The sequence below is a fragment of the Cuculus canorus genome, chromosome 2 (assembly GCF_017976375.1).
Source record: "Cuculus canorus isolate bCucCan1 chromosome 2, bCucCan1.pri, whole genome shotgun sequence".
NCBI lineage: Eukaryota > Metazoa > Chordata > Aves > Cuculiformes > Cuculidae > Cuculus > Cuculus canorus.
This window is the reverse complement of record NC_071402.1, coordinates 138,186,641-138,212,597: the sequence shown is the minus strand read 5'-3', so window position 1 is coordinate 138,212,597 and position 25,957 is coordinate 138,186,641. Positions and strand designations below refer to the sequence as shown.

Sequence of the window (25,957 nt, the reverse complement as noted above, 5' to 3'; positions counted from 1 at the left end):
TAGGGTCAGTCAAAGCAAACCCCGTAGCATTCGCTGTGGTGAAATTTAGTTCTAGGAGCAGAGGATGCTTCTTGTATTTCTGGGAAAGGAGAGCTCATCTGGAAAGCAATGTGATGCAGAAGACATGTGAGTCATGGTAGATGAATGGTTGAAAATAACCTCCCAATGTGGCACTGCAATAATGAGGGATAGTCTGATCCTTAGATGTAAAATAAGGTGAAGACTGGCAAGTAGAGTATTTCAGAACTTGGCCTTGGTGCAGCCACTCTGAGAAACGTGTGTCCAGTTCTTCTTCAAGAAGAATGTTTAAAACTGCAGAGTTATGTCAGGAGTGATTAAAAGATTGGAAAATATAGCTTAGATAGAAAGACTTGGAAGTGCTTAATTTATTTTGTTTAACAGAGAGAAAGTTCATGGGGTAATCTGATCATAGTCTGTCAGTACCTGCATAGGGAAGAGGAAACGGGTTAGACAGAATTTTGCTGTCTAGCAGGCTTGTATAAAAAGAAGATCAAATGGCCAGAAGTCTAACCTCAATAAATTTTGATGGGTACAAAGGCACATAGTTTAACTATCCTGATTATTATTTACTAGAACATTGATGTTGTGGTGTAGTCTTCGTCTTTAAAAGAAAATTGGATATTTTTTTCTACAACATGTGTGCTAGTTTAAGCGCACCTATTGGATCTGAAACGGTAATTAATTCAGGGAAGGCTGTAGTTATACAGGAGAAAGACAGGATCATCACAGTCATCCTTCTGACCTTAAAAAGCATGACTTTCTGTCTTTGTTACGCTGAGAAAAGATTCTGCAGGAAAGCCCTGGGGAAGTTTAGAGGTTTTATGTGCATTATAGTCTGGCATATATAGAAGATGATGTTGGCATGGTTTGTTGTGTTGAGCTCCCCAGGGTGTCTAAATTATATTAGCTTTCTTCATACAAATTAAGTTATTGGAATAAAGACAAACACATTTTTTAATTGTGGCCTTAGTGCTACTTACATTACGCATTCTTATATTGCTTGATGTGTAGGTCTGTTTCACATGTAGAGCATTGGAAAGAAAATTCGCAGTTGTACTTGCAATAACATGTTTGTTCATTTTATTATTATTATTTTTAATGTTCATATGTGTTGTTAAGACCATCTCTTAGATGGTGATTCTGATCAGTGTGTTTCTCTTAGTTTCTTCTCCTTCCTCCTGTATTTCTCCTAAACACTAATGTTTCTAATCTTTAAAAAGAGAATAGGTTTCCTATAACAGAAGTAGCATACAATCTCCCTATTTGTTTTTAACCTCTGGCCTCTTGCATCAAGTAATACATATTGATTCAGAGGAAATTTATGAAGCTCCAGAAAATCAGAAGAGCTCCTGCTGTTCTTTTAGTAATTGGTTCTGGAAATGTATTCCTCAACTTGTGGTTACTTCAGAATGGGATGAGTACTTTCAGGCACGAACATGAGATGCCACCCAGATACTGAAAATGACTAGTTTGTGTTAATCTCCTCCTCTCTTTCTGTCTTTGAAAGATATGCATGGACTGCAGTCAGATCTACTTACTGTTTCATGGGTGCTAGTGGCTAATTCCATATATATTTTTGGTCTTACGGATCTGAAAAACTTGGCATGAAATTAATCCTGTTCTTCCCTCTCCAAAGATGAGTGTGCATACAGACACCCCCACTGTAAGGAATGTCAGTACCCAGGAGCAGAGGAAGCCATTGCAGATAGATATCTTGCAGCAAATAGTATTTATCTGCCCCTTTTGCACTTCTGGTAGAATGCTATGTATAGCACATCTGTAGTGTAGCTGGTTACTCAGTAAGGACATGCTGTATTTTAAAGCAAATTATTCACACTCATCATACTTTGCTTTTCTGTATGGCTTTTTATGTAAGAGTCTTTAATTTAAAAGTTAAGTTTTGCTAAAATCTTCCTGAGGTAAGAAGTATAACTGTTCTGCGGAAAAGATAATTCAGTCAGACTGGGTTAGTGTTTCAGTCCTCTTTATGTAATGACAAGCCTTTGTGGGGAGCTGCGAATTATAACTCAAAACCCTGCTTTCCACTGCACTCTACTGCGCTTTGAGCTACCATGCATGACTTTATCAGGAATCAATGCATAGAATGTGTGTTTATTTCGATAATAATTACCCTGGCGTTTTAATTATTTGGTTTAGAAAGTGCATGTGGTTTCTGTCATGTATAGAATATGACTTTAATAGTTTGGGTGGCCTGCTTTTGCAAAAATGTAGAAGTAAGTGCTGTTGTTGTTGGATTATGTTTATAAGACTTCAAATGCATCCCACTTAAACCACTTCTCTCCCACAGTGTTCTCTTCACTGAGTCTCGGCCTTCTTCCTGAACGCTCAGCTACTCTAATGGTCTATGATGATGTAGTCCAGATAGTCTCAGGATTTCAAGGTACGCTGGTTTTTGTGAGTCAGAATTGAAATTTGAGTGATGCTTTAATCAAAAAGCTTGACAGCCCAGTACTTTCTGAACTCTGTCCTGTGGATGAAATTGGTATTTCGCAAGGAGTTATTTTGAGTTCTTCCTGAGGAATGCTCCTCTGTGGGATGGTTTTACCGAATTGATTGTTAGCTAAATTCATCCCTAACTGCTGTGACTAGGCAATTCGCATTACTCAGTAATAAACAAATTTGGACATTAGCATGCCATTTGAAAGCAAGAGACTGAATTTCTGTTGCTATCTGTTGGATGTTTTTTCATCTAAGCTCATTTAACCAGCCTTGCAGTAAACATTTCCTGATTGTCTAGGAATTTTCTTTGGTTTTATTTTGTTTCTTGCTTTCTACTGTGAATGGCATAGAAATATTGAACAATTCTCATGTCTACATTGTTATATACTCTATATAAACCTGTTTTTCTCAATTACTTCCTGTGGAGCACTTATCAGACTGCCCGCAAAACCACATACTAAAGATAAAACCCATTGTATTACAAGAATAAAGTTCAAATCACCTTTTCATTAGGCCAAACAAAGAACTTAAAGCAACTGTAGTATCAATCAGATGAACACTGTTTTCTGAATTGCACAGTGAAGAATAACATGTTCTTCTGACGTAGGGATCTGACCTAACTTTAGCTGAGGTGAGTATGTTAACAAAAGAATAGATGTTTTCAAAGATACTGTGATGATCCAGAACAGGGGGACATCCCTCCTGTGAGCACTCTTATTGTGCATAAACTGTGTCTTATTCATATGTATTGTGATTACCATCATTTTAAACTCTACCAGGTAGTTAATAAACAGGGGAGTACTAGCTTCAATAATATTCCAAGATGATCTTGTTTTATCTAAGGGGATATGATACAATTATGCCTTCCTGACATCTTTTTTTATGGTTAGAAACCATCCAGATGCAATAGGCTTTTCATTAATAACACTGGATATGACTGGAGCTGAAAAAGCACTAAATGAATTAGGTTGCTGATGGAATGTTCAGAAGGAGCTGGAGAACAGCACAGCTGCCGTACGTATATTCTGCAGTTTGAGAGATGGCATTATCTAATGAGATAAATTGGATTGATGGTAAACTGTGTTAAACCATGAGGGATTCCATTAGACAAAACATGAAACATTGTTTACCGTTGTTTCTGTGAGCATAGTGTATTAAATACTCATATTCTTATGCAAATGTGCTAGTATTATGGAATTAACTTTAAAAGAACAATCTTTTCATGCTTACAGCTTCCTTTCTTCAAAAAAAAAAACAGGGAATGCTAAAGGGCTAGGGGGACATTTAACAGCCAAGTGCCACTCATTAAATGATTTCCACATAATCTTGCTCCCTTCAGTGAATTGATCCAGTGAGTTTCTTGATATATTTAAATTAGAATAATATAACTTGTTCTGCTGGAATAGCAGAGAAAGAGGATAAAGGAAGGAAATGGTACCTGTAGTATTCTAGGAGCTGGAATTTGAACTCTCAGTCTTGGACAGGAAAAACTATTCTGTGGGACCAGACCATAGTCCTTTTCTTGGGAATTCTCTTGTGATGAAACCTAAGTGAAAGACAGTCTAGACATTGTACCAGCATTTGAATGGAGTCTCTCTACTCTATCGAAAATCCTCATGACCTATTTTTTTCTCTGTTACTTCTCCAACTTATTTCCCAGTAACTTCAAGGTGCTTCAAGAGAGATGATCAGGGGTTACCTTAGTGCCAATACATGAGCAAAACCAAACTCATTATACCAGGAACAGACCAGAAGCACTGGTGTTTGAATCATCAGTCCGAGGGAAAGAAAGACCTGTCTAGTACAATACGGTACCAGTTGCTTTTGAATAATTAATCAAGCAAGCAACTTATCATGCAATTGAGAAGCTGGTCTGAGTTGATGCAGCCAGCTTAATTTTCACAATGGCATTAAAATCCCCTGCTGTGCTCCACCAGTAATTGCAAGGGACAGAGTTTGCCAGCTACTGGGTCATTTAAGTTATTTAATACTTGCACAGTGACGAGCTGGACTTCAGTGTTCAGTGGATGGGAGGTGTATTCGTACCCTCTGTCCGCCTCTGACACATGGGCAATCAGAGCATGAATTGATTATACTTCAGATGTCCTTTCATAGGCTAAAGCTCAAATACTGCTGTGGTGCCATGTCACACATACAGCGTGGCAGGAGCTGCCTTGCAGGAACTCCTTGAAATGGTTACATCTTCAGATGTGCTCTGGAAAACTGCAGCTGACAGCATTTGAGTCATGGCTGGTATGTTGACGAGGGGATGCTTAAAGAAGATAAGAATATTGCTCAGAAGTCCTTCCCCTGACGGCAGTCACCAAGTGCAGAGAGCTCACGTGCCAATTTTATACTTAATGTGTTTGGGCTTTGTTTGCTTTTTATTAGTCAAAACTAGGTATCTTCAATAACAGAAGCATTAATGATAATAATTACTCCTTGCAAAAAGTGTTGACAAGTAGAAAAGTACTCTAACAGTCTGGTCAGCAAAAGTCTTTCTGTACATTTTACCACTTCCAATTCCCTGAGTAAGTCTATTCCCAAACATAAGCCCAGAAATGCTCCATGACCTCTGCTAAAGGAGTACATTGGATTATCGTCTAAGCAAGGTGATGAGAGAAGGCAAAAGCATTGGTAGCTGCCTCCGTCACAAGCCTTTCACTGGTAGCTCTAGATCTTCTGCCCCCTTGGAAGTGTTTTTTGGGGTTTGGGGAGATTCAGCTGAGGAGCTTAGAAGAGAGTCTGGCTGAGTGGCAATTCTTGGGTGAACATCAGTATCAAGGAGTTTGTTATGCTAGAGTGTGAATTAACTACTCTGCGCTGATTTATTGTATGTATGTGCACTATCCACAGAGGAAGCTGTTTCTTCCACCTTAAAACTTGCATCTGAGCTGATTGTGGCACAAGTTTCCTGCCAGGTTTGAGGCTCAGCCATAGGGATGCTTTGCATTACCCATAGGATTCAAGAGACTGAGAGTGGTTTTCCAAGTCTTCCCTATCTGGTTAAAATTTGGCAGCTCATGGCTTTCCCAGTGCTACCAAAAACCAAATTTTTTTATACAAAACCCCAGAGCCTCCCCATGAATTACTGTGACAGGCTCAACAACAGTTGAGTTTTAATTCTTAATTAGTTTGGATCTTCTGAAATATAATACCAGTTCTTGGCAACTTGAATAATTTATCTTAATCAGATATTTAGACAGCAGAAAATCCTCTAATTTTACATTGAACTGTTAGTGATAATCCTAATGCTGGTTTCTTTGTTGTGGGTTTTTTTCTGTTTTGTTAGTATGGATGCTTAGCCCTGTGGGCTGTAGGGGCCCATTCAGCAGTGCAGCCAGAGGTTCCCGAGAGCTTGAGCAGATCTGTCCCTGAGGTACAGCAAACTACTATGGTGTTGCAGAGCACTAGTGAGATAAGTCTTCCCGGAGTTCATTGCAGTCAATTTATTTAGTCTTTTATGTTGTTTTCCGTTTCAGCGCAGAAATTGGGTAAGGGAGATTTTTTCCCTTTTCACACGGGTGTTGTTGAATGACTATCTTAAACACTTAAGGATACTGCCAGTCTTGAGACCCTGCTGTAAATACTTAAATGTTTTAGAAATTAAAGAAGTGAGTTTATGGCTTTTTCTTGCAGAGTTAGCAAATGAATGACAGCTAAACAATGATCGGCTCCTTGGAGATACTTGCCCGCCTACATGGCAATTTTTGTTGGCCAATACAAAGTTTTTTCTGTGGAATTTCCTGTTTTCTCAAAGCTAGAGCTCCTGCTAGAAAATAGTGCAAGAAAAGATTCCAGTCTCCTGGTTAATGACATTGGCAGTTACAAAGCTTAGGAATTGTGACTCACTCTCTTTAATCAGTGAAGTTACATGTACCCTAAAAGTGTTGCCAGTGACTAATAGGGGGAGAGAAGCAAAATTATTTTGAGTTGACATCTTTGAGACGCATAAGCAAATGTGAATTAAGAAAAAAACTGCTTGCCTCTAGATTTTGTGCTGTGTGGGGAGTGTTCTGTGAGTATTCAAAACGAGCTCTGGAGAATACAATAGCTTTTGATTTACAAATTAATTTGCATGTTCCACACACAAACTTGCAGATGGACTCTTGCTGTGTGTTGCTAAACAGTATTAATGATGATCATCCATTGAAAAAGATTACTGACTTTATAAAATGGGATTTAAATGAGACATGAAATGCCTTAATACATGAAACAGTCTTAAATCATGTTGCGGCAAAGACCATTCAATTAACACCTAGTGATCTTGAAAAAAAAACCACTAAAATTGTACAAGAAAGAGGGAAAGGGAGAAATCTTACATGCTAAGTAATCTAAATCTGTTTATATGTGTTCTTTGCATGGGAAAATATGGAAACTCTTTTCACTCCAGCTTTGTCAAGTGAGTCTTTTTATCTAGTGATTTAAACAAAAGGTGTTATCTCAGTACTAGACATGGTTGATGTGGCCAAAGCTTTGTAAAAATTAAATACAGAAATTACACAAGGAACTACAGGTAAAATTGTCCTTTAGCAAATCACTTGTAAAATCACACTACATTTAAACTACATTTATGTAAACTACATTTGCTATTTCAAGACAAACAAAATTTAGACAAATATGGGGACCTGGATGCTTTTCTAAGCTTTCACATACCCTACCTCTGAACTCAGAAACATGCAATAAAATCGGAGGTGGACTGAGGAAATACCGTAGTCAAAAAAGCTTCTGACATTAGATGCCTTCGCAATCTTGTTCTGTGATACTTGTGGAAAAATAATGGCAACCGCAGAGCAAAAGTAAAAGTAAAAATACTGATTTTCCTCATCTTTCATAAGAGCCTTCTGATGTCTCTGTCCTTCTCAAGCTATGGCAATTTGTAAAGTAAAAAAAAAACCTGTAAATGTGTTTTCATAAATGGGAATACCTAAATATTCTGTCTGCATTGGGTATAAAGTCACTTTTAATTTTTTTAGGTGCACGGACTCAGCCACAAGTTCACTTTCAGAGAAGATCTGTGAAATTACCAGAGAACACTAGCTACAGTGATTTGACAGCATATCTGACTGCAGCCAGTTCACCCTGGGAAGTGGACAGTTTTCCTTATTTGCAGGGATTAGATGGAAATGGAACAGGTAACACTCTACTTAAATTTTGCTCTGATTTCATATTGGTCCAACCATTGGGATCAACTTTTATCATACAAATTTTTCTGTCCTCCATTCCTGTAAACATTCTTTACACTGTGGATGATGTGATAGGTTCAACTGCCCTACCAAAATGCTGTGGCAATAAGCCAGATAGGAAGGTCCCCTGTCACTTAAAAGGGGCCACTGAATAGCTAAGTTCAAGATACCTTGGCCTTGGGAGATCAGAAGAGTTTGTTACGCTTGTAGTTTAGAGTGAAGTCTCCAAATGCATAGCACATGCACATACAGTAATGGAGATAATCGTGAAGGGACAAAAGAGAATTTAACTTGAGGATTCTTATTAATTTTCTTTCTAAAAATAAAAAAAAATACCTACTACCAAGAACTTCATGTTCCATGTTCTGTTGTTTCTGCTAAGAGTTGTTTCAATGGCTCTCAATACTTTTTCATCTAACTTCAGCCTAAATGTGCAAATCCATCTAGCACCAAAGGGTAAACGAAGAAAATTCATAATAGAAACACAACCACTGTTAAATTCAAAGATGTAATACATTTTTATGACTGCAACTGCCTGATACTTCTCTTTCACTTCTAGTTTAGTCTTGATTGAAATAATTGGTCTAGGCTACAGGAAAATAGAAGAATTGGGCACAGTATTCTTGAAATTCGTAAAATGCTGGTATGGAAAGGAGAATAATGTTATCTCTGTGTAGGTATTGGATTAAAAAGCAATCAGTGGACTTGCAGTGCAGTGAGAGGGTCAGTCTAGTGATTAGGGAACACCTTACTACCATGAGGGTTGTTTAAGCTGTAGAATGAATTGCTTGAGGTTATTGGACAGAGTTAGGCAGTCACCTGTGAGGATGGCAAGGCATAGCTGAGCCTGTTTTGAAGCAGACTAAATAACCCCTTGAGGTCCCCCCCTGCTGTTTCTCAGGATGCATTTATTTGTGATGTGTTGATCTAGGTGACTTTGAATGCTAGGTCACGTGTATGAACGGTATGTACTGAGTTTACTAGCTTTTCCTTAAAAAAAAAAAATAAATAACAACTTCCCCTTCCCTTTGTGCAATCTGGGTATCTCCTTTTCTATTACCATTAGAAATATCTCTTGCTCCAATCCTTCTGTCTGCTCCAGTGAGTACATCTCATCCTATCTCTTTCTGTCTCCTTGTCATTTCCCTATTCTCATCTTCAACCTTCCATTTTCTCTGGCTCTTCATACTCAGGCATGATCAAATATCTCTTTATCTGTTTTAAAACAAAGGAATGCTCTTGATCTCACTTGTCTGTCTACTTCCTCATCTCCTTTCTTTTATCTCTAAACCCACTGAACAAACTGTTGACAGTGTGTGTGGGATTTCTCTCCCAAATCTTTCCTTAGTTCTTTGCAGCCCAGCTTCCCACCCTTACATTAATTTAGTGAAAACAAGTCTTGCCAAATGTTCAGATGATCACTTCCCATGGGAACTATACAGCCAGGACATCATTTTTCTCCTGGTTTGCCTCCTACAAAACAGATGAATGCACCCCTGTTTTTTTACTCTTCTGTATGCTTGCATGATGGAAACTTTCTACTTGAACATGAGGGCCCAGGATTTGACTTTTATTCACCTGCAAGCAAAAGTACGTCACAAAAGACCAAAATGACTGTGAAAGAAATGGAGTTTCAAGAGACTGAGAAAAGCCTTATTTTCTGAATACTGTAGCAGTATGGTATAATAAAGACTGAAGATACAATATATTTGTATATGCACTAAAGCGTAGGTGAAATGTTGTGTGTTTTTAGTAGAAGTTTCTCCCGCTGTGGAAACACAAAGCTTTAAAATCCTAAACTTGCTTTGACTTCCTTTTCTTCACCTCCAAGTGACTTGGTGAAGATTTCACCTGAAAAGCTTTTGAAGGAATAAAAAAGGAGATCACTACCCGGTGGGGATTTTTTTAATATTTCTGTTCTCCAGAGGAAAAAAAGAAAATCTGCAAATGTTAGAATTCTGAAAAAAAAATAGCATTAATTTGCATGGCAAATTTCGGAGTGTTACTGAATACTGCCCCTTCTCCCTTCCCTCCCATCTCTCCTCTCTCCCAGTTACTCCTCTGTTCTTTCACAGTTTATTACATGTCTATAGTATTGGAGAGATCCTGCCATTTGCTTCATTCAGCTGGGTTCTCTGGCTGGTATTTATCCAGAGTGACTTTACAGTTGTTTTAGTTGAAACCTCTTGTCTAGGAATTCAGTAGCTTTCACAAAAATCCTGGCTGGGTGTTGTAGTGGAGCAGCGAAAATTCATTGCATGGATCAGCATGTTCCAAACATAAAAATTGAAAGTAGTAGTGCAAGTAGTAACAGGCCTGCATGATGTTAGCTTATTGTTTGTATTAATCACTAGTTGGAGAGCAGTAGGATGGTTTCACAAAATCTTGTCCTTTTTAACCAAACTAAGCAAAATTTTCCATCGTCTGCAGTAATGAGCCAAGCTGATTAATAACCATTACTCCCACTGGCTTTGTAGGCTGTTTGTTTCTTTATAGAGAGTCAAGTCTAAGTCACAGTGGATTTTCCTCTGATTATTTTTAGAGCTCTTTAGAGATCACCAGCTGTCAAAAATAGCAAGAAATAAACGAAAGCTGACATTTATTGAAGTCTACTCCCATTCATTCCCATTTAATCTGTGCATGTGTTCATCAGTTTTGTAGTAAGCGAGTGTTTCATAAGCGTTGATTTTAATTTACCTTCACAGCAGAAAAGAAAAAATTATCTTTTTAATAAGCATTTACATACAGTGCATGTTGGCAGTCGGAAGGATTATTTCTTCTTGCCGGAGGTCAATGGATTTCAGACATTTCGTCATCCTTCTAATATAATTTGTTCATCTCAGTAGTGAGGAAGACATCACTGCATCTTAGATAAAGAAGATGCAAATAGTTTCACCATCTGAATACTTTTTCTGAGGCTGAAAACTCATTTTTACAGATATTAGGCAGATATGCCTTATCAAGACAGTAACGAAAGAGAAATTCAGAACTTTCAATATCTGAAAATAAGTAAAATGTAAAACATAACTTAATCTGAGATATTTATCTAAATTCTTCTAAAATCTGAATTGATATCTTTTGTTATTAGGCATTTTGATATAGCAGAACATGGTCACTTTATGGAACTTAGCAACAGGAACTCATTTCTCTAACACCAGCCTGAGAAACTTGGTGACCCAGGATGTTTGGGGACAAGCATCAATCTGACAGAAGTTATAGGGGCATGGCAGAGGCAAGGGATTGAATGGTCAGGGACAAAGGAATGACTTTTCCCCCATCAATTCCCTCCTCTGTCTCTCTGTTTTATATTCTAAGGCTGTAAGGGGATGATCTCGTGCACCGTTAGATCCTCTAAAACAAATCCTTGGGTAGACTGGAAACCTCCCCCGACATCCCACCTGCATTTCCAAATCTTATTTTTCTGTTTCTTCTCTCAGTTAGCTCTGTGGGTCTCTTAGTCGGCTATCTTCAGAATGCCTGTTTTCTCAGCACTTTAATCCCCTGGAAGATACGCTTCTGCCTCTCGGTTCAGAGTAAATCAAAGCAGCGTGTGTGCCCTTGCGTGTGCTTTCATCCATCCTCAGCCTGTCAGCTGTGCAACAGTGACACTCGCTCAGAAATCTGGGGAAAATGTGCATCAGAGTAAATAAGCCACATGCAAAATTACTTCAGGTTATTTTCCATGTCTTCAGTTTGGCACTTCTTGCAAAATCCAAATATTTTAAAATTCTGAGGATTTGTCTCTTCCCTCCCCTCCCCCCCTTTGCCACTGCCTCCCTCCCATTTCCTTTTGATGTCTTAACTTTGGTGAGCTGTTACTTGGAGGCATTTAATTTAATAAAGGCCATTCCTTGAGACATACTTACTGTTAACAGAAATTATAAAGGTCTTAACGTTTTCCCACAGTTCCCTCGAATGTACTCCTAATGCACGCTGTTGCTGTGATACCGCGTGTTCCTCCGGACTCCCTGTTGTGCCTCGGTGGCACAAGTGGCACACCCCTGTCGGGTGTGAGTGTGCTTTTGCAGGCAGTTCATGCTGATGTAAAGCACCAGGATTACAGGAGGGGCAGTACCCAGCACTCTGCCAGCCAGACACCCCTGTTCCATCTCTCAGATTATCCCCACAGCAGGATGAGCGGCTGCACAGACCCAGGAGCCAACACGAAAGAGGCAGCAGGGCTGCTGCTCTTTGCAGCAGTGTGGACCCACGTGGCTCAAGCCTCTTGCAAAACTGGAAGCTCCGTCTTTTCCAGTTTAAATAACTACCACTGTTGCTCTGAGCTCCAGATCCCCTTGGTTTTAAACCTAAGGCTCTTTTCCCCTTAAATACATGTATATGTCTTTGGTATTTTTCCACGTCATTGATTCATTTAGTTAAATGGTTGAAAGTTTATTATGCTTTTTAAATTGTGTTGTCATGAAGTAACATCCCTTGGCATGCAGTTTAAACATAAAGAATTACATAGATAAGATAACACTGTGTATCTTAATAAACAATTTAGCTTGGTTTTTTCCCATAAAAGGCCAAAGGAAATACATCCTGGCATTCTTAAATGTATATGACCAATCATCCTTGCAGTGTTACTGCATGTTTGAGTGTCTGTTGGTTATAATACGGACATGGGAGGCTATAATAAAGGCTCATGAATTATTATTTTTTTTAAATTATTATAGCTGTGTTACTTGTACAAATTTAAGATTAACTAAGGTGAAAAAATGTATGCAGGAGATTTTTGCATTGTAGTTTTCTTGTCTTCAGGATTTTCCAAAATGCAGTGAAAAATACAAAAGCATATACATCTTGTGCATTGGTGTGTTGTGTCTTTTGCAAGATAGGGAAGATTACTGCTACCATTCTTTGAGAAATATGATGCAGCATTGAACCACATGAGTATCTCTTAAATTCTGGGGAATTCTGTAGTCATAATGTTTGTTCATTCTCTTGGTAGGAAACAGCACTAGATATGACCTCACCCCTGTCACCGCTGTCAGTGTTCATCTCCTCAACAACGATGGCACTCCAGTCCCTGTGAATGGCCCCATCTATGTAACCGTGCCTCTACCAGCAAACAGCAACTTGAAGCACAATGCACATGTTCCAGCATGGAGGTTTGACCAAAAATTTGGTAGGTAACATGTACTTTTGATTCCCTAGATGGCTTAGTTTGCCTGAAACTGATGTCTCGCTGCATTTATTATGTTAATAGTGTAAAGTCTTCATTGGAGTATACAGAAAACTGTTTTCTGTCTGAAAGGAGAGAAGGCTGTCTTATTGATCGAGTAATACATAGTATATATGCAAACATACTTGAGTAGCATCATGTGCCACTTCTAGGCAAATTTTTTTTTGTAAATGTACTATTTTGCAGTTATTAAATATTTAATATGTAAAAGCTATCTTGAGAGAACTTGATTTCACCCAGAGACAGAAGCAAAGAGATGTATTCAGTTCAGCATTGAATTGGAAGTCTGAAGAAATGGAAATGAGCCTTATCATTGCCAGCAGCCAGCTATCTGACCTTTGGTCTGCCTCCTGTCTCTGGCTCAGTTTCCTGCCTGTCAGATAGGAAACATAATAGTGACTTCTTTTGTAAATCACTTTGAGATTGACTAATACTACCACAAAGGAAAGTACATGTAAATGATTTAAAAAAAAAAAAAAACAAACAAAAAAACCCAAAAAAACACAAACAAGAAAAAGAAACAAAGAAGTAGGAAAATTCATGAAATATTTTGAAAGAACAGAATAATGAGTGTAACCTGTAAAATGCACTCAACCTTTTCCTTTTCTTTCCAGGAACATGTGGTTTAGGCTTTCTGTTTCTGTTTTGGCTTGTTTTTTTAATTGCTAGTTGGTATCCTATGCTGGCCTTCTTTACACCTTCAATGTGTAAAGGATTAAGGTATTCAGAAATCTTGTTCTGGTGATTCCCCTTCAGTTATTCCACTGTGCCCACTGAGGTACATACCAGGTGGTTGTTGAGAAAAAGAAGTCAAAAAAGAAGAATGGGGGATGAGAAGAGCAGAAACTATGGGAAAGCAAGGAAGAAAAAGGAGCCAGAAATGTGGATCTGTGTAAACAGTGGGGATTTGTCCCTGTAAGGCAAATGTTTTAAGCTAGTTTATGATCTCATCCAGAAACAGAAGAACAAGCCTGAAACCAGCGTGTTGGAGGAAAAGGAGGGGAGGGAGGAAGAGAGAGGTGAAGAGGGAAATAACATTTTTGCTTCCTTCCTGCCTCTGTTTCCTGAAAAATGTGATTTATTTTCAAACCGTATGCCTGATAAATCTTCTGTCTGAAGTCGACTGTATTAGAGAGTAAAGCAGTAGGATTTAATAAAGAATAAATTTGAATATGATACAAAATCACATGGTAGAAAAAGAGTGCAATGATTGGATTTGACATTTCCCTTAACTGTGGAAACAACAAGTTTTCTCATGGTTCGCTGGCAGGGAGTTTTGCCACGTTCTTCCTGAAACTGATTTTGATTTGTGATTCTAGAAAGTAGTTTACTTTCCCTTGTTCGAAAGAAAAAGACAGAGAAGACTAATTTATGTTTACTTTCTCCAGAAGAAGTAGCCTATCCCCAGCCTTTCCTGTCAGCCCACTTCATTGCTAATTACTCAATGCTAGAAAATGGTTCTGATTTTGATTATGGAGCGTTCTCATTTATGGCCACATTTTGATGCCCCTATGCTTCAGCCACAAAAGCTCTTCCTTACTGTGGGGTATGGTTTTTACTGTTGCATATAAAGAGCTAGTTACGCTGTTGTGCACAGTATATATTAGTATAGATCAATAGGGGTTAGTTCATTAGTGCTGCAGGCTTGAGGCTCCTAATCTTGAGACAAGTTCAGCCTTGTTTACTTCATGATGAACTGCTGGAGCACTTGTGTTGTTGAGGGGGAAAGGCGTGAGGACCAATAAACAAGAAGGGGTTTTGTCAGGCCACTTAGCTTCACTAAGCCATGGAGAGGAAGGTATTGAAGATGTTGCGCTTGGGCTCCAACTCCCACTTCAGCTGAAGTAAGCATCTTTCTGTGCAGCCGAAGATGTTGAACAAAGATGCATTTAAGCCCTGACTGCAGCATGCCTGTTCTAGCAGAATTTTGGCCACATCCCAACCGATTTAAATTAGTGTAGCCTAGTTTAATAAGTAGAGCAGCCACTCTATCTTTTGCAGGCTACATTAGCACCCTAAGGGCTGTCAAACTAGCCATATGTAGCGTGAACATGGTGGTACCCTGTCATTCCTCATCCCTGTTGTGCTTGCACTGAGAAGGGAGGAGGATGAATGATGGCTGGGATAGCTCCATGCTGGAGAAATCCTTAACTGGCGAATAAGTTGTTGTAACCCATTTGCACTGCCAGATCTGTGCCTTGTCAGGATAGGACCTCTAGCCTCATTATTCTGATTTTGTCTTTCATTTCAGGAGCTGCTTTTTTTCAGTGCTAGTTATGTTGCGCTCTCTCCTTAATAGATTTTTTTCAGTGGCTTAAATTTTCACGCTTGCGTCTGAAAATTGAGTAAAAGCCAGAGCTGGGAAACTGTGACTGTATTATCAGGCAATAATGCAGTTCTTCTTTGTAGCGTATTAGCAGTACAGTGGGTGCTTGTTCGTGCAAGCCATTGTTTTTGTTTAGAATCCATGTGGTTGTCATCATTCTGCATGAAATATAATTTCTGCTCTAAAAAGCAGTAATACTTTTCACTTTTAAGGAAGGGAGCATAGAAGGGGCATAAATGCTACAGATACGTTTTAATCCTTAAAATCTCATACATTTTGCTGAGCTCATGATGTACTAATATAAACTCCCTGTCATCTGATTGGAAATGCGCAGATTTTCATAGTTTCTACAGAAATTATGCATATTTGCATATTATGGCAGCCAAAAAAATTAATGGCTTTTTAGGATGTTTACTATAAACAATCTGTATTTTTATTACCATGGCTCCTGTCCTCAAGAGAGAACTGGGAAGAGAAGGAGGGGAAGCAGCATAAAGAGTGGCCCCATTGACACTGATGGAACAGCCAGCCAGAAGAAGCAGGCTGACATCAAAATAATGCATCAATCTGCTGCATCTGTTTTACACTGTTCCAAATGAGATTTTTCAGTACAAAACAAACTTGCTGCCCTGCATACACAGCAAGCAAATTAAAGCAGTAATACCTTTTTGAATAATTAATAAAATGAAGAGCAACTATGCCCTGGAGTAGTTTTAAAGTAAATATATATGTCCAACCTGGTTCTTGTGTTGGATATGCACTCCATGACCTTTCTCTGCAGCATTTCTTATTGATGGTAATAGTAAGCACAGATGCACCTATGTTATGGAGTTGTATACACTAAAATGTAGCTTAATCATTCCATGCTGTTGATATACCCATATCTCTTGTCTTTCACGCTACTGTAGGACAGTGGGTTTACTTCATAGTGCACATTTAAAGGTTTGAACATAAAGAGATATGGATTCCCATTTTTATAATCAGGATTTTTTGGCTTTTTTTTTTTCCCCCCAAGCACTGTCTTGTTTTTCTCAAAATCTGAAGGGCTAAAAAACTTTTCCTTCCTTATCCATAAACAGATGGTTGGGATCATGACTTCCTCCCTGTGTATTTGCCTTGATGTCAGTAGGATTTACAGCAATATAATTAATCTCTCTATTCTTGGACAACAGATTTCTGTCCAAGACTTCTTTCTAGCCTTGTCTTTTTCAGTCAGAAATGAATACTACAGATCCCAGTAGAAATGAAATTTTGTACCTCCTGTATCATTTCCAGCTTCCACCAGCTGGACTGAATAACACAGCACTTGCTCAGCTGTATTCTCCTCAGCCCCCATTTAAATGTTTTCTGCTTTGTGTTAAGGTATCTGTTTTTCATTGGATTCAGTCAGCAAAACTTTTAAGACCAACATTCTCCATTTTAAGTCCTCAGTTTCATCCCGTGTGGTGTGGAGGTATTGTGTTGCACCTAGACCTTTAGAACTATGTCTAGAGCCATATGAAGGACTTCAAAGTATTACTAAATATTCCAGAATTAACAATATGGAAATGGGATTTATCCTTCAGTGACAACAGTGATGCATCTGCTAGTTTATTAATCCCAACAACTAACAGGAAAATATTTTGAACACTGTTTTCAGTCTTGTGTGGCAGAGGGCTGTGAAATGAAGGGGTTAAACCATCTTTTGTTCCTCCTCCTTAAAACATGTTATTTCTTGTGCGCTATGTGTAAATGAAGTTCAGAGTACTGTTTCTCTGCTATTCCTCCTCCTCGAACACCTGGTGTACATCTTTGGTGTGACCATGATGTCTTAAAATTCCTAGCTTCTTCACAGAGGAGAACGTTTCTCCAGTGCCTGAAATCTCAACCATGAATTAGTGTAAAGCGGTGGCAAAACATGGAGAAGGGTATCTTCGGGAACTCATTTTGTAGCTTTATAAAGAACAATACTTTACATACTCTGCCTTGCTTAGTCAGTGCTTTCTGACTACATTTAATGTCATAATAGATTTCTAAATACATTTGAAAGTCTGGTACTTAGATTTTTAGGTGACATCCTGCCTTCAATGGTAAAATTTCCATTGATTTTTGTAAAGTCAAAATTTCCTGGCGTTCTTTCCTCAGCAAAATGAAGGTAACGTTTTCTGTGCTCGAAAGAAGTCATGGAGCTATATACGTACATAGAAACAGTATCAGTGACTACTTAACCATGACTGCAGTATGGTTTTGCTGTATTTCATGGAGGTGAAGCAATGCTTGGGTTTTGTTCACAGTGCTTATAGGGAGAGAATGACAACTTTTGTCAGGCAGAAAATGTAAGCGGGTTACTGCACATCTACCTGTCTAGTTCACTGCACATCATTTGTAAATAAGATAACTTGTAAAAATCTTATTTAAGCTTTTCGTGTGGTAGCAGTGATAGTCTGCTCACAGAAACGTGTGACTTATATTTTTGTAATTTAAAAATAGAACATTTTACTTTTTGTTATGAATTCAGTTAACTTCTGATTGCCACCATGTTCATATACTGTATGACAGACAGAAAATAATAATTTAACAAAAACTTCTACAGTCTTGCTTGATCTGACACCGGGAGTGAGTACGTGTCTCTGAACTTGGACAGATGGCCTGCATTTGGACTACATGCAGCTGCACACGTGGCTTGGGAGTTCATGTACTTCTCCATGGGTTTTACTGGGTTTTCTACACATGAGAAATAGGCATGTTCAGGAAAATGCATTCTCTGCCTTTAGAAGTTTGAATTTAATGTCATCAAATGCAGAGCATTTGCTTCTAGGTCAGATCCACTGGTAGTATGGAGATCTATTTGCAAATTGCACAGAGAAGACCAAGTTTCCACAGAGTTCATAGCTACACTGTTTCTGTAGTCTACAAGTTCCTTGACAATTTGATTTTTACTTCCTTTTATCTCATCTGGGAAGGTTAAGTTATTCTTAAAGACTAAATACACTGAGGAATATAGATTTTTTTAACTAACTCCTCTCAAAGAATTTCTTTTTTTTTTTTGTTGCCATAGAAATGGCAGCTTCCAAACCCAGCTTTTTACCATGTAAGATGTCTATATAATAGGTGCAGATATAATTACAGAGTAGTAGACAGACCTCAACATGTAAAAGAAAAGAAGTTCTTCCTCCAGTGCTTCAAAGTGTAGCTCACTGAGGTATGTTCTTACTATCACAATTCCTCTGGAGACGTGTAGTGGATCTGAGGAGACCATTGTGCTTATTTGTTAATAAGTATGTTGTTTTTAGAATGTATGTTGTGGTCTACACATGTGAAAGTGATGTGAATGGATTGTTTGATCCTTTTCCCACCTCTCATACCATATGAGTTGCACGTGTGGCAAAGCAGACATGGCTTGGCATGATCATGGAGCTTAAGAAGGAATCAGTGTGGTGCCAAAGTATAGTGATACATGCAAATAATCTACTATTATGTAGTCAAGGACATACAACTGAAACAAATGGAATGGCTTCTGGAAGCAGGTTTTAATAATGGACATTATATGATGTAGATGGCTCTGTAGCTCCACCTACAGAAAGCACGCAGGAGACGGTGGTATGAAGTGGACATGAAAATTTCAGAAGTGTAGGAAAGTCTGTTGTGCTTGTGCAGCTGCTTGAGTTGGAGAGGACTTGGAGATTGGTGGAAATACAGGCAAGAGTGCATAGATGAGCGTAAGGAGTCTGGGTGGGGCCAGAAGAGCCTGAGGAGGACCTGGGACAACTTTCCTCTGCAGCCTCGGGGTGGTAGATCAAATTCCAGTGTGCATCTGCTTCCTCTTCCAGCTTAAAAAATAGAAACTGAACATGAGCATGATGTGAGGCTGAATGAAGGAAAAGGTGTTTTGAGTTGCCTTGTGCTTTTATTTAGTAGTTGTTCTAATAATTTTGTCAATAATCGATTATTAAAGCAAATTTGAAAGGCAGTGTCTTTCATGTACATTGGTAACTAGGGGTCATGGTCCAGCAAGCTTCTCCTTTTGCAATATTATTATTAACCAGTAATTATGTATGGAAATAATTTTCTTTAATAGGCCTTCTATTCTTGAAGGAAATGCTGAGGGGACCAAAGCAATACAAGCAGTTCTTGACAATGTGTGCTGCCTTCTGCCCAGATGTAATTAAAATTACTGAATAATGAAAACTGGCATGTTCTTTTGTTTAATGCTTGACAGGTGATTTAAGGGGAAAAAGGAGTAGAGATGCTAAAAACTACAAAGCTTCTCAACACAGATAATAAATTGAACTGTTAGACTTCATTTCAAAAATCTTCAAGGTATGATGTTGGAAGTGTTACCCTTACAGTACACCAAATAATGCTGGTGATCCTGAAACAGAAGCAGGATTTAGCCCTGGAAAGCTTGTGTAACAGATTCTGTAAGAGTGGAAGAAATATCAAGGTATGAGCTCAGAGCAAGGACATTTATGCTTTGATGTTGCCTAGCAACTCCAGAAACAAAATTCTAATACTGACTGAAATATATGAAAATTTGAACCCATGCATATTGTGGGGGGCAAGAGGGAGGAGTGAAATTGCTACCAATATCTGAGAAGGAATTTTTCAGCCTCCCATTTCCGTGGCTTTTAGCTTTCCAGAAGCTGAGCAGAAGTAAAACTAGAAATCCCATCCTTTGGTAGTAAAATTTCTCATGCTGATGCAGATGATAGAGGTGATATTCTGCTTGAAGAAGAGATCTGATAAGCAGCTTTCAGCTGGTAGAACGAAAAGCTACAATTACTGTATGTCAGAAGGTGCTTTAGGAAGTTATTTTCACAAACTTGCCCTTGATTAACTCCCCATAATAATGTTGCCATTTGAAATGTCTAAGTCAATTACTTCTAGAACACCATTAGTATGTTTTGAATATCTTTTGCTGTCCCACACTCTCTGGTAACAACCTGCCTCATTGGTTTTGACATGTATATCTCGTTTCTGCGAATATCTGCCTAAGCAGGGCAATTTTACAAGACATCATCGACATCACAGAAGAGATCCGTGCTGAAAGAAAAGCACTTCTCATTAAAGAATTTTTATTTAAAGCATCTCTACTACTAAGTAATACAGTTAAAAATACTTTTCTTTTCAAAAATCTTTTGTCCACGGGAGATAATCTTGTGAATAAGAATGAATTCATATAATGGGATTATGGTTAGAGACTTGCTTGGCCAATTAGACACTCACAAGTCTATGGGGCTGGGTGGAATCCACCCAAGACTATTGAAGGAGCTGGCGGATGTGCTTGCCAAACCCCTTTCCATCATCTTCCAGCAGTCGTGGCTGACTGGGGAAGTTCCGCTTGACTGGAGGCTGGCTAATGTTATACCTATGTATGAGAAACGTTGGAGGGAGGATCCAGGAAACTACAGGCCTGTCAGTCTGACCTTAGTGCTGGGGAAGGTCATGGAACAGGTGATCTTGAGTGCTATCATGAAGCACATGCAAGAGAACAGAGTGATCAGGCCCAGTCAAAACGGGTTCACGAAAGGCAGGTCTTGCCAAACTAACCTGATCACCTTCTATGACAAAGTGACTCTACTACTGGATGAGGGAAAGGCTGTGGATGTAGTCTTCTTGGACTTCAGTAAATCCTCTGACACAGTTTCTCACCGCATTGTGCAGATGACACTAAGCTGCGTGGAAGCGTGGATCTGATAGAGGGTAGGGAGGCTCTGCAGAGAGACCTGAACAGGCTGGACCTCTGGGCTGAGACTAATGGCATGAGGTTCAACAAGGCCAAATGTCAGGTCCTGAAGTTGGGGCACAACAACCCTATGCAGGGCTACAGACTAGGAGAAGTCTGGCTAGAAGGCTGCCTGGAAGAGAAGGACCTGGGGGCGTTGATTGACAGTGACTGAACATGAGCCAGCAGTGTGCCCAGGTGGCCAAGAAGGCCAACGACATCATGGCTTGTATCAGAAACGGTGTGACCAGCAGGTCCAGGGAGGTGATTCTGCCCCTGTACTTGGTAGTGGTAAGACCACACCTCGAATACTGTGTTTGGTTTTGGGCCCCTTGCTACAAGAAGGATGTTGAGGCTCTGGAGTGTGTCCGGAGAAGGGCAACGAAGCTGGTGAAGGGGCTGGAGAACAAGTCTTTTGAGGAGCAGGTGAGGGAACTGGGGTTGTTTAGCCTGGAGAAGAGGAAGCTGAGGGGAGACCTTATTGCGCTCTACAACTACCTGGAAGGAGGTTGTAGAGGGGAGGGAGCTGGCCTCTTCTCCCAAGTGACAGGTGACAGGACAAGGGGGAATGGCCTCAAGCTCCACCAGGGGAGGTTCAAGCTGGAGATGAGAAAAAAATTTTTCACAGAAAGGGTCATTGGGCACTGGCAGAGGCTGCCCAGGGAGGTGGTTGAGTCCCCATCCCTGGAGGTATTTAAAAGACGGGTAGATGAGTTGCTCAGGAATATGGTTTAGTGGTTGATAGGAATGGTTGGACTCGATGATCCTAGTGGTCTTTTCCAACCTAGTGATTCTATGATTCTATGCTGAATTTGCTGTCTGGCTAAATAAATCTTCTTTATTTGTCAAACCTGTAGGATGGAAATAATTCGTGCTTTAATAGCACAATTTTGGTTCAGTGCTTGAGTGGGATTGGGTGATCTATCACCAGTTAACAGTAGTAAAATAAAAGCCAACAGTATTTGATCATTGGAGGAGTTTCCTACCAAAAGCTCACATGTAAAAAGTAGTTTATGGACAAAAACACCATAGCTGCCATATATTTAAACACTTACAATATTTAAACTTCATGACTGTCCTTAGGGGAAGCTGCTGGCTACAGCATGCTCTTCTGACAATCATTTCCCAGAACAGTTTTGATCAGTGATAGGAAGAATATGCAATCAAAGTCAGCAGAAGTCACTGCAGCAGTAATGATCTGGGAGACTCTGAAACGGTCAGCTCAGAGAGTTTAACTGAAGTCGGCTGTGTTATGGGTCTTCTTGGAGAGCCCAGTTCCATGCTGGGGTGCAAGCTTGCAGATTCCTCTTGCAGCCAGCACACACAGCTAAGAGGGGAATTAGTCTCCTTTCTTCTTGACTTCCACAGGAGTCACACACATCTCTGTAGAGCGGGTGGCCTGGTGTAGGAAGCTTGCCATTTGCTTGAGCTGGAACAGCACGGGATTGTCAGCATGCACAGCCACACACGTGGAAGCAGAAGAGATGTGCAGTTCCCTGGATTTCACCACAGTTTAATTTAAAATAATAGTCTATCTTTAAATATATGGAATTAATGTCTTACATGGGGGCATCGTGCATCTGGACTACAAAAGCAGATACATTCATGCCACCTGGATCCATCAAAATGTCACATTGAATAGTGCCTTTGAAGACAATAGGAAATCTCTGTTCTGGGCAGACTGGCTGTACATGCAGTGACCTGATTGTGCATAGAAATAGTCTAGAACAGCTGTTCTGTAATGGTTTTACTGCAATAACTGCCTATCTGGACATGCTCCTTGACGAAAGTGCCATTTTTCAATCTGATTTAGGAGTAAGCTAAATTAAATTACAAAAAAGCTTTTTTTAGTGCAGAATGTATGTTGAAACAGAGATTTAATGTGCAAACCTTTTGCTGCTAAATTTACTCACGATAACCACTTCTTGCCCCCTTTGGCAAGTCCTGAAAGCTGCCTGAGATAAATAAGCATGTTCATCAGAATCAAAGATACTGCAAAGTAATAAGATGCATCTCTCTAGCAGAATTTATTTCTCCTGCTCTGCTGAAATCTAAACTTGTCTCTGGTATTTGGGTATTTTTGTAGCCAGATGGAGCTCAGCTTTCTTTACCTGATTTTTTTTAATTTGTATTTCTTTTAAAGTACTCTCATTTTTATAATTCTTTATGGTGCTAATGATGGTAGTTCTCTTACTTCACTTTTAAGTTACATATATGAAGGAGTGCTGATCAGCTTTTTTAACAGTTTTTTGAGAAGAAAATTGTTAAATAACACCACTTCTCGCAAAAGGCAGCAAAGCTAAATCTAATTTTGGTGAGGAAAGAGTTAAGGAACTTCTCAGTTCTCCCTCTACCATTAGTTTGAGCCAAGAAACAGCTCCCCTGACTTGAATCCTGGATCAGCATGTTGGCTCCACTGAGCAGTAATAGAGGAAAAAGAGGAAGAGAAATGTAAAAATGATCTATAAGCAAGAATGTCTCTATATATAGAAGTTTTCCATGAAGCACCAGACATCTTTAAGAATTAATGGCAAATTGGCCCGAACCATGCAGTGCTTACAAACTATACTGAACTTGCTGTTTCTGCTCCAAAGATGCATTGACATGTTTTCTTTGGAACCACGCAATCAGTCTTGAACAAAAATGATCAGTTCCATTAGATCCAATTACTTGTACTGCTTTTTATTTATAATAGCTAGATGATTGTGCTGACTTGAGCGGGGGGAGCAAGTAGATGTTATGAGGTATTTGGAGAATAATGAATTAAATTATCGTAAAACTTAGCCCTGCAGGGAGGTGAGACCTCTCTTCCCTCCTAAATCCTTCTGCTTAGTTCTCCTGCAGTTATAATCCTGCCTGCACAGGAAAAAAAATATAAATGAGTGTTGCTTGCCCTTACTCCGTGTGCAGACTGGTAGATAGGAAAGAACAGAAAAATTGAAGAAGTACTTTACACACTGCCCCTCAACCTCCTCCCGTGCTTGGAAGAGAAAGTATGGGAGCACACAGAGGGTCATTAGCTGCATTTTTAAGAACAGGAATTCATTGCTGAGGCTGCACAGCAATGAACTCTTGCTCGCCCAAGGCACCTTGAAATGCTAGGAGCATAGCCAGTAAATACAATGCAGTTGAGTTTTGTTCGGTAGAAGGTCCAACATTAGTCGTTAGAGCAAGGCATTGCTTGTGGGAAGCCACAAGAACACTGTTTGGTGTTTAAAGGCAGTTGAAAAGAAACTAGGATATTAGAACCTATAAAGGACAAAATATGAGAGAGATGCAGAAACACCCTGATAGGCTTCCAGAATACTGAAGGCATGTTAGTTCCCCCTAGTAGTACTGTGATGGCTTTTGGCTATTTGATCACACAAGAAACAATGCAGGACTTTGTGTTTCAATTGTTTCCACTCAAACCTGTTTTGCCACTGCTATTTTGAAGGTTGGAGCTCTTTATTCACTTCATCCCACCGTGTGGGAGGATGCTCCGTTTTATTAGTGGACTATTTGGCAAGAGATGAGGGAAGTATGAGAGGTGAGTTTATCACCAAACTGTTGGACCAGAAAAGCGTCAAAAAGGGCAACTGATGAGATTGTGTACCTGTAGTTCCCAGAAACCTGCACTTGGTGGTGTCGTGATGAAGAACTTGGGACATTGCCATTTAAAAAGTAATTCTTTTCTAGCTGCCATCACGTACCTGTGTGTATGATATGGTCAACAAAAACTTTATAACTCTTGTCTGAAGATGACCAATATCAGGTATACTGTTATGTTATTGAAACTCTGAACTGTCCATGAGAGGGAATTACATTTTTTCCTAGTGTTGCACAGACTAATAAATTTCCTTAGGTGTATCCAGTGGTTAGCAAAAATACATGACCTAAACAAGCAGGAGACGGCCATGAAACCTGACTGACCTTATGTAGGAGACTCTATTGTTTGCTTCCATTGCAAATACAGAGATTCCTTTCATTGCTAAAATATGAGCAATCTGGGCTGTTGCTTGTTTGGCAGGAGGGCAGCTTAGCTTTGCTTACAGAGATAAGAGTGAAGCCTCTGTTAGCTTCTTGATCACTGCATTACGCAAGCAGAGTATTGCTGAGCAAAAGGCTTTTAAAGAGGCATTAGGAGGATTGTGTTCGTTAGAATACAGTGTAATGTGAATAAGGCAGGCTGGCCACAAGTTCCCCCTAGTGAGGGAATCAATAATAGCATCTGCTCAGGGAGGTAACTGTAAAAATAGACTACAACGATAATGAACTTTATTAGCTGTATTATGTATGTATGTGCTTCTGGTTTTGTGTGAATTTAAGGGGCTTAGAAAAGGCAAAAGAAGTATGGGAAGTGTGATGAATCCAGCACCCAGCTCCTTCCATTCTTTTTTTTTTTTTATCAGAAGTTTTAAATCTCTTTTAGTGTTAAAGTTTTGGGTTGCATAGTTATGTATTTGAGTAGTTGGTGCATACTCTCACTTTCTGAAGCAGCAGTTTTCTCAGACCCAGTAGCTTGGCCTAGATTATTAGGTGCACAGACCTTGCAGAACAAAACAAATGCAATGTTTAAGCTTACAGGATTTTTTTTACTAAATGATCTTTTAGGTACGAGATAGTACAGAAGCTGGTTTTGACCCTATGGGCTATGAGTATGACATTTTCCACAGAAATTCATGGGTAGAAAACATGAAGGGAAAGTGGCCATCTTGGAGGAGAAAATGAATCTACTTTTCCTAGTTTTTCCAGAAATTTCACAGGCAACTCTGCACAATTCAATTATATTCTTCTTGGTAATGCTGCCCTAAAAGAGGTAAACTAATGGCTACATCAGGGTGTTCTGATAGGACATTTATGGATGGCACATGTGCAAATCTGTGCATGCAAGTTTTGGTCTTTTTGGTGCTGCGAATCAAAATTATTTATCTTGTGTGACTTTCTGTATATAACAGAACTGTAATAATCTGTATAATAACAGAATATTGCTACACTATACAGACTGGAAGTGATACTTGGAAAACTGAAATTTATGTCGGAATTCCTTACTCCTGTTGCCCACAAGTTGTTTGGTTTCAGAGAGTATATGGCAG

At 39.3% G+C, this 25,957-nt stretch overlaps 1 protein-coding gene across 3 annotated transcripts in view; it reads left to right on the top strand.

The window, feature by feature from the left end:
• Positions 1-25,957, top strand: part of FAM171A1 (family with sequence similarity 171 member A1) — an 89,906-nt gene that overhangs the window by 55,002 nt on the left and 8,947 nt on the right. For all 3 annotated transcript variants that reach the window (XM_054059113.1, XM_054059112.1, XM_054059114.1), the window contains 3 exons: positions 2,330-2,422; positions 7,458-7,616; positions 12,619-12,795. In XM_054059113.1, the coding sequence (XP_053915088.1) occupies positions 2,330-2,422; positions 7,458-7,616; positions 12,619-12,795 (429 nt within the window). The remainder of the gene's footprint in view (positions 1-2,329; positions 2,423-7,457; positions 7,617-12,618; positions 12,796-25,957) is intronic.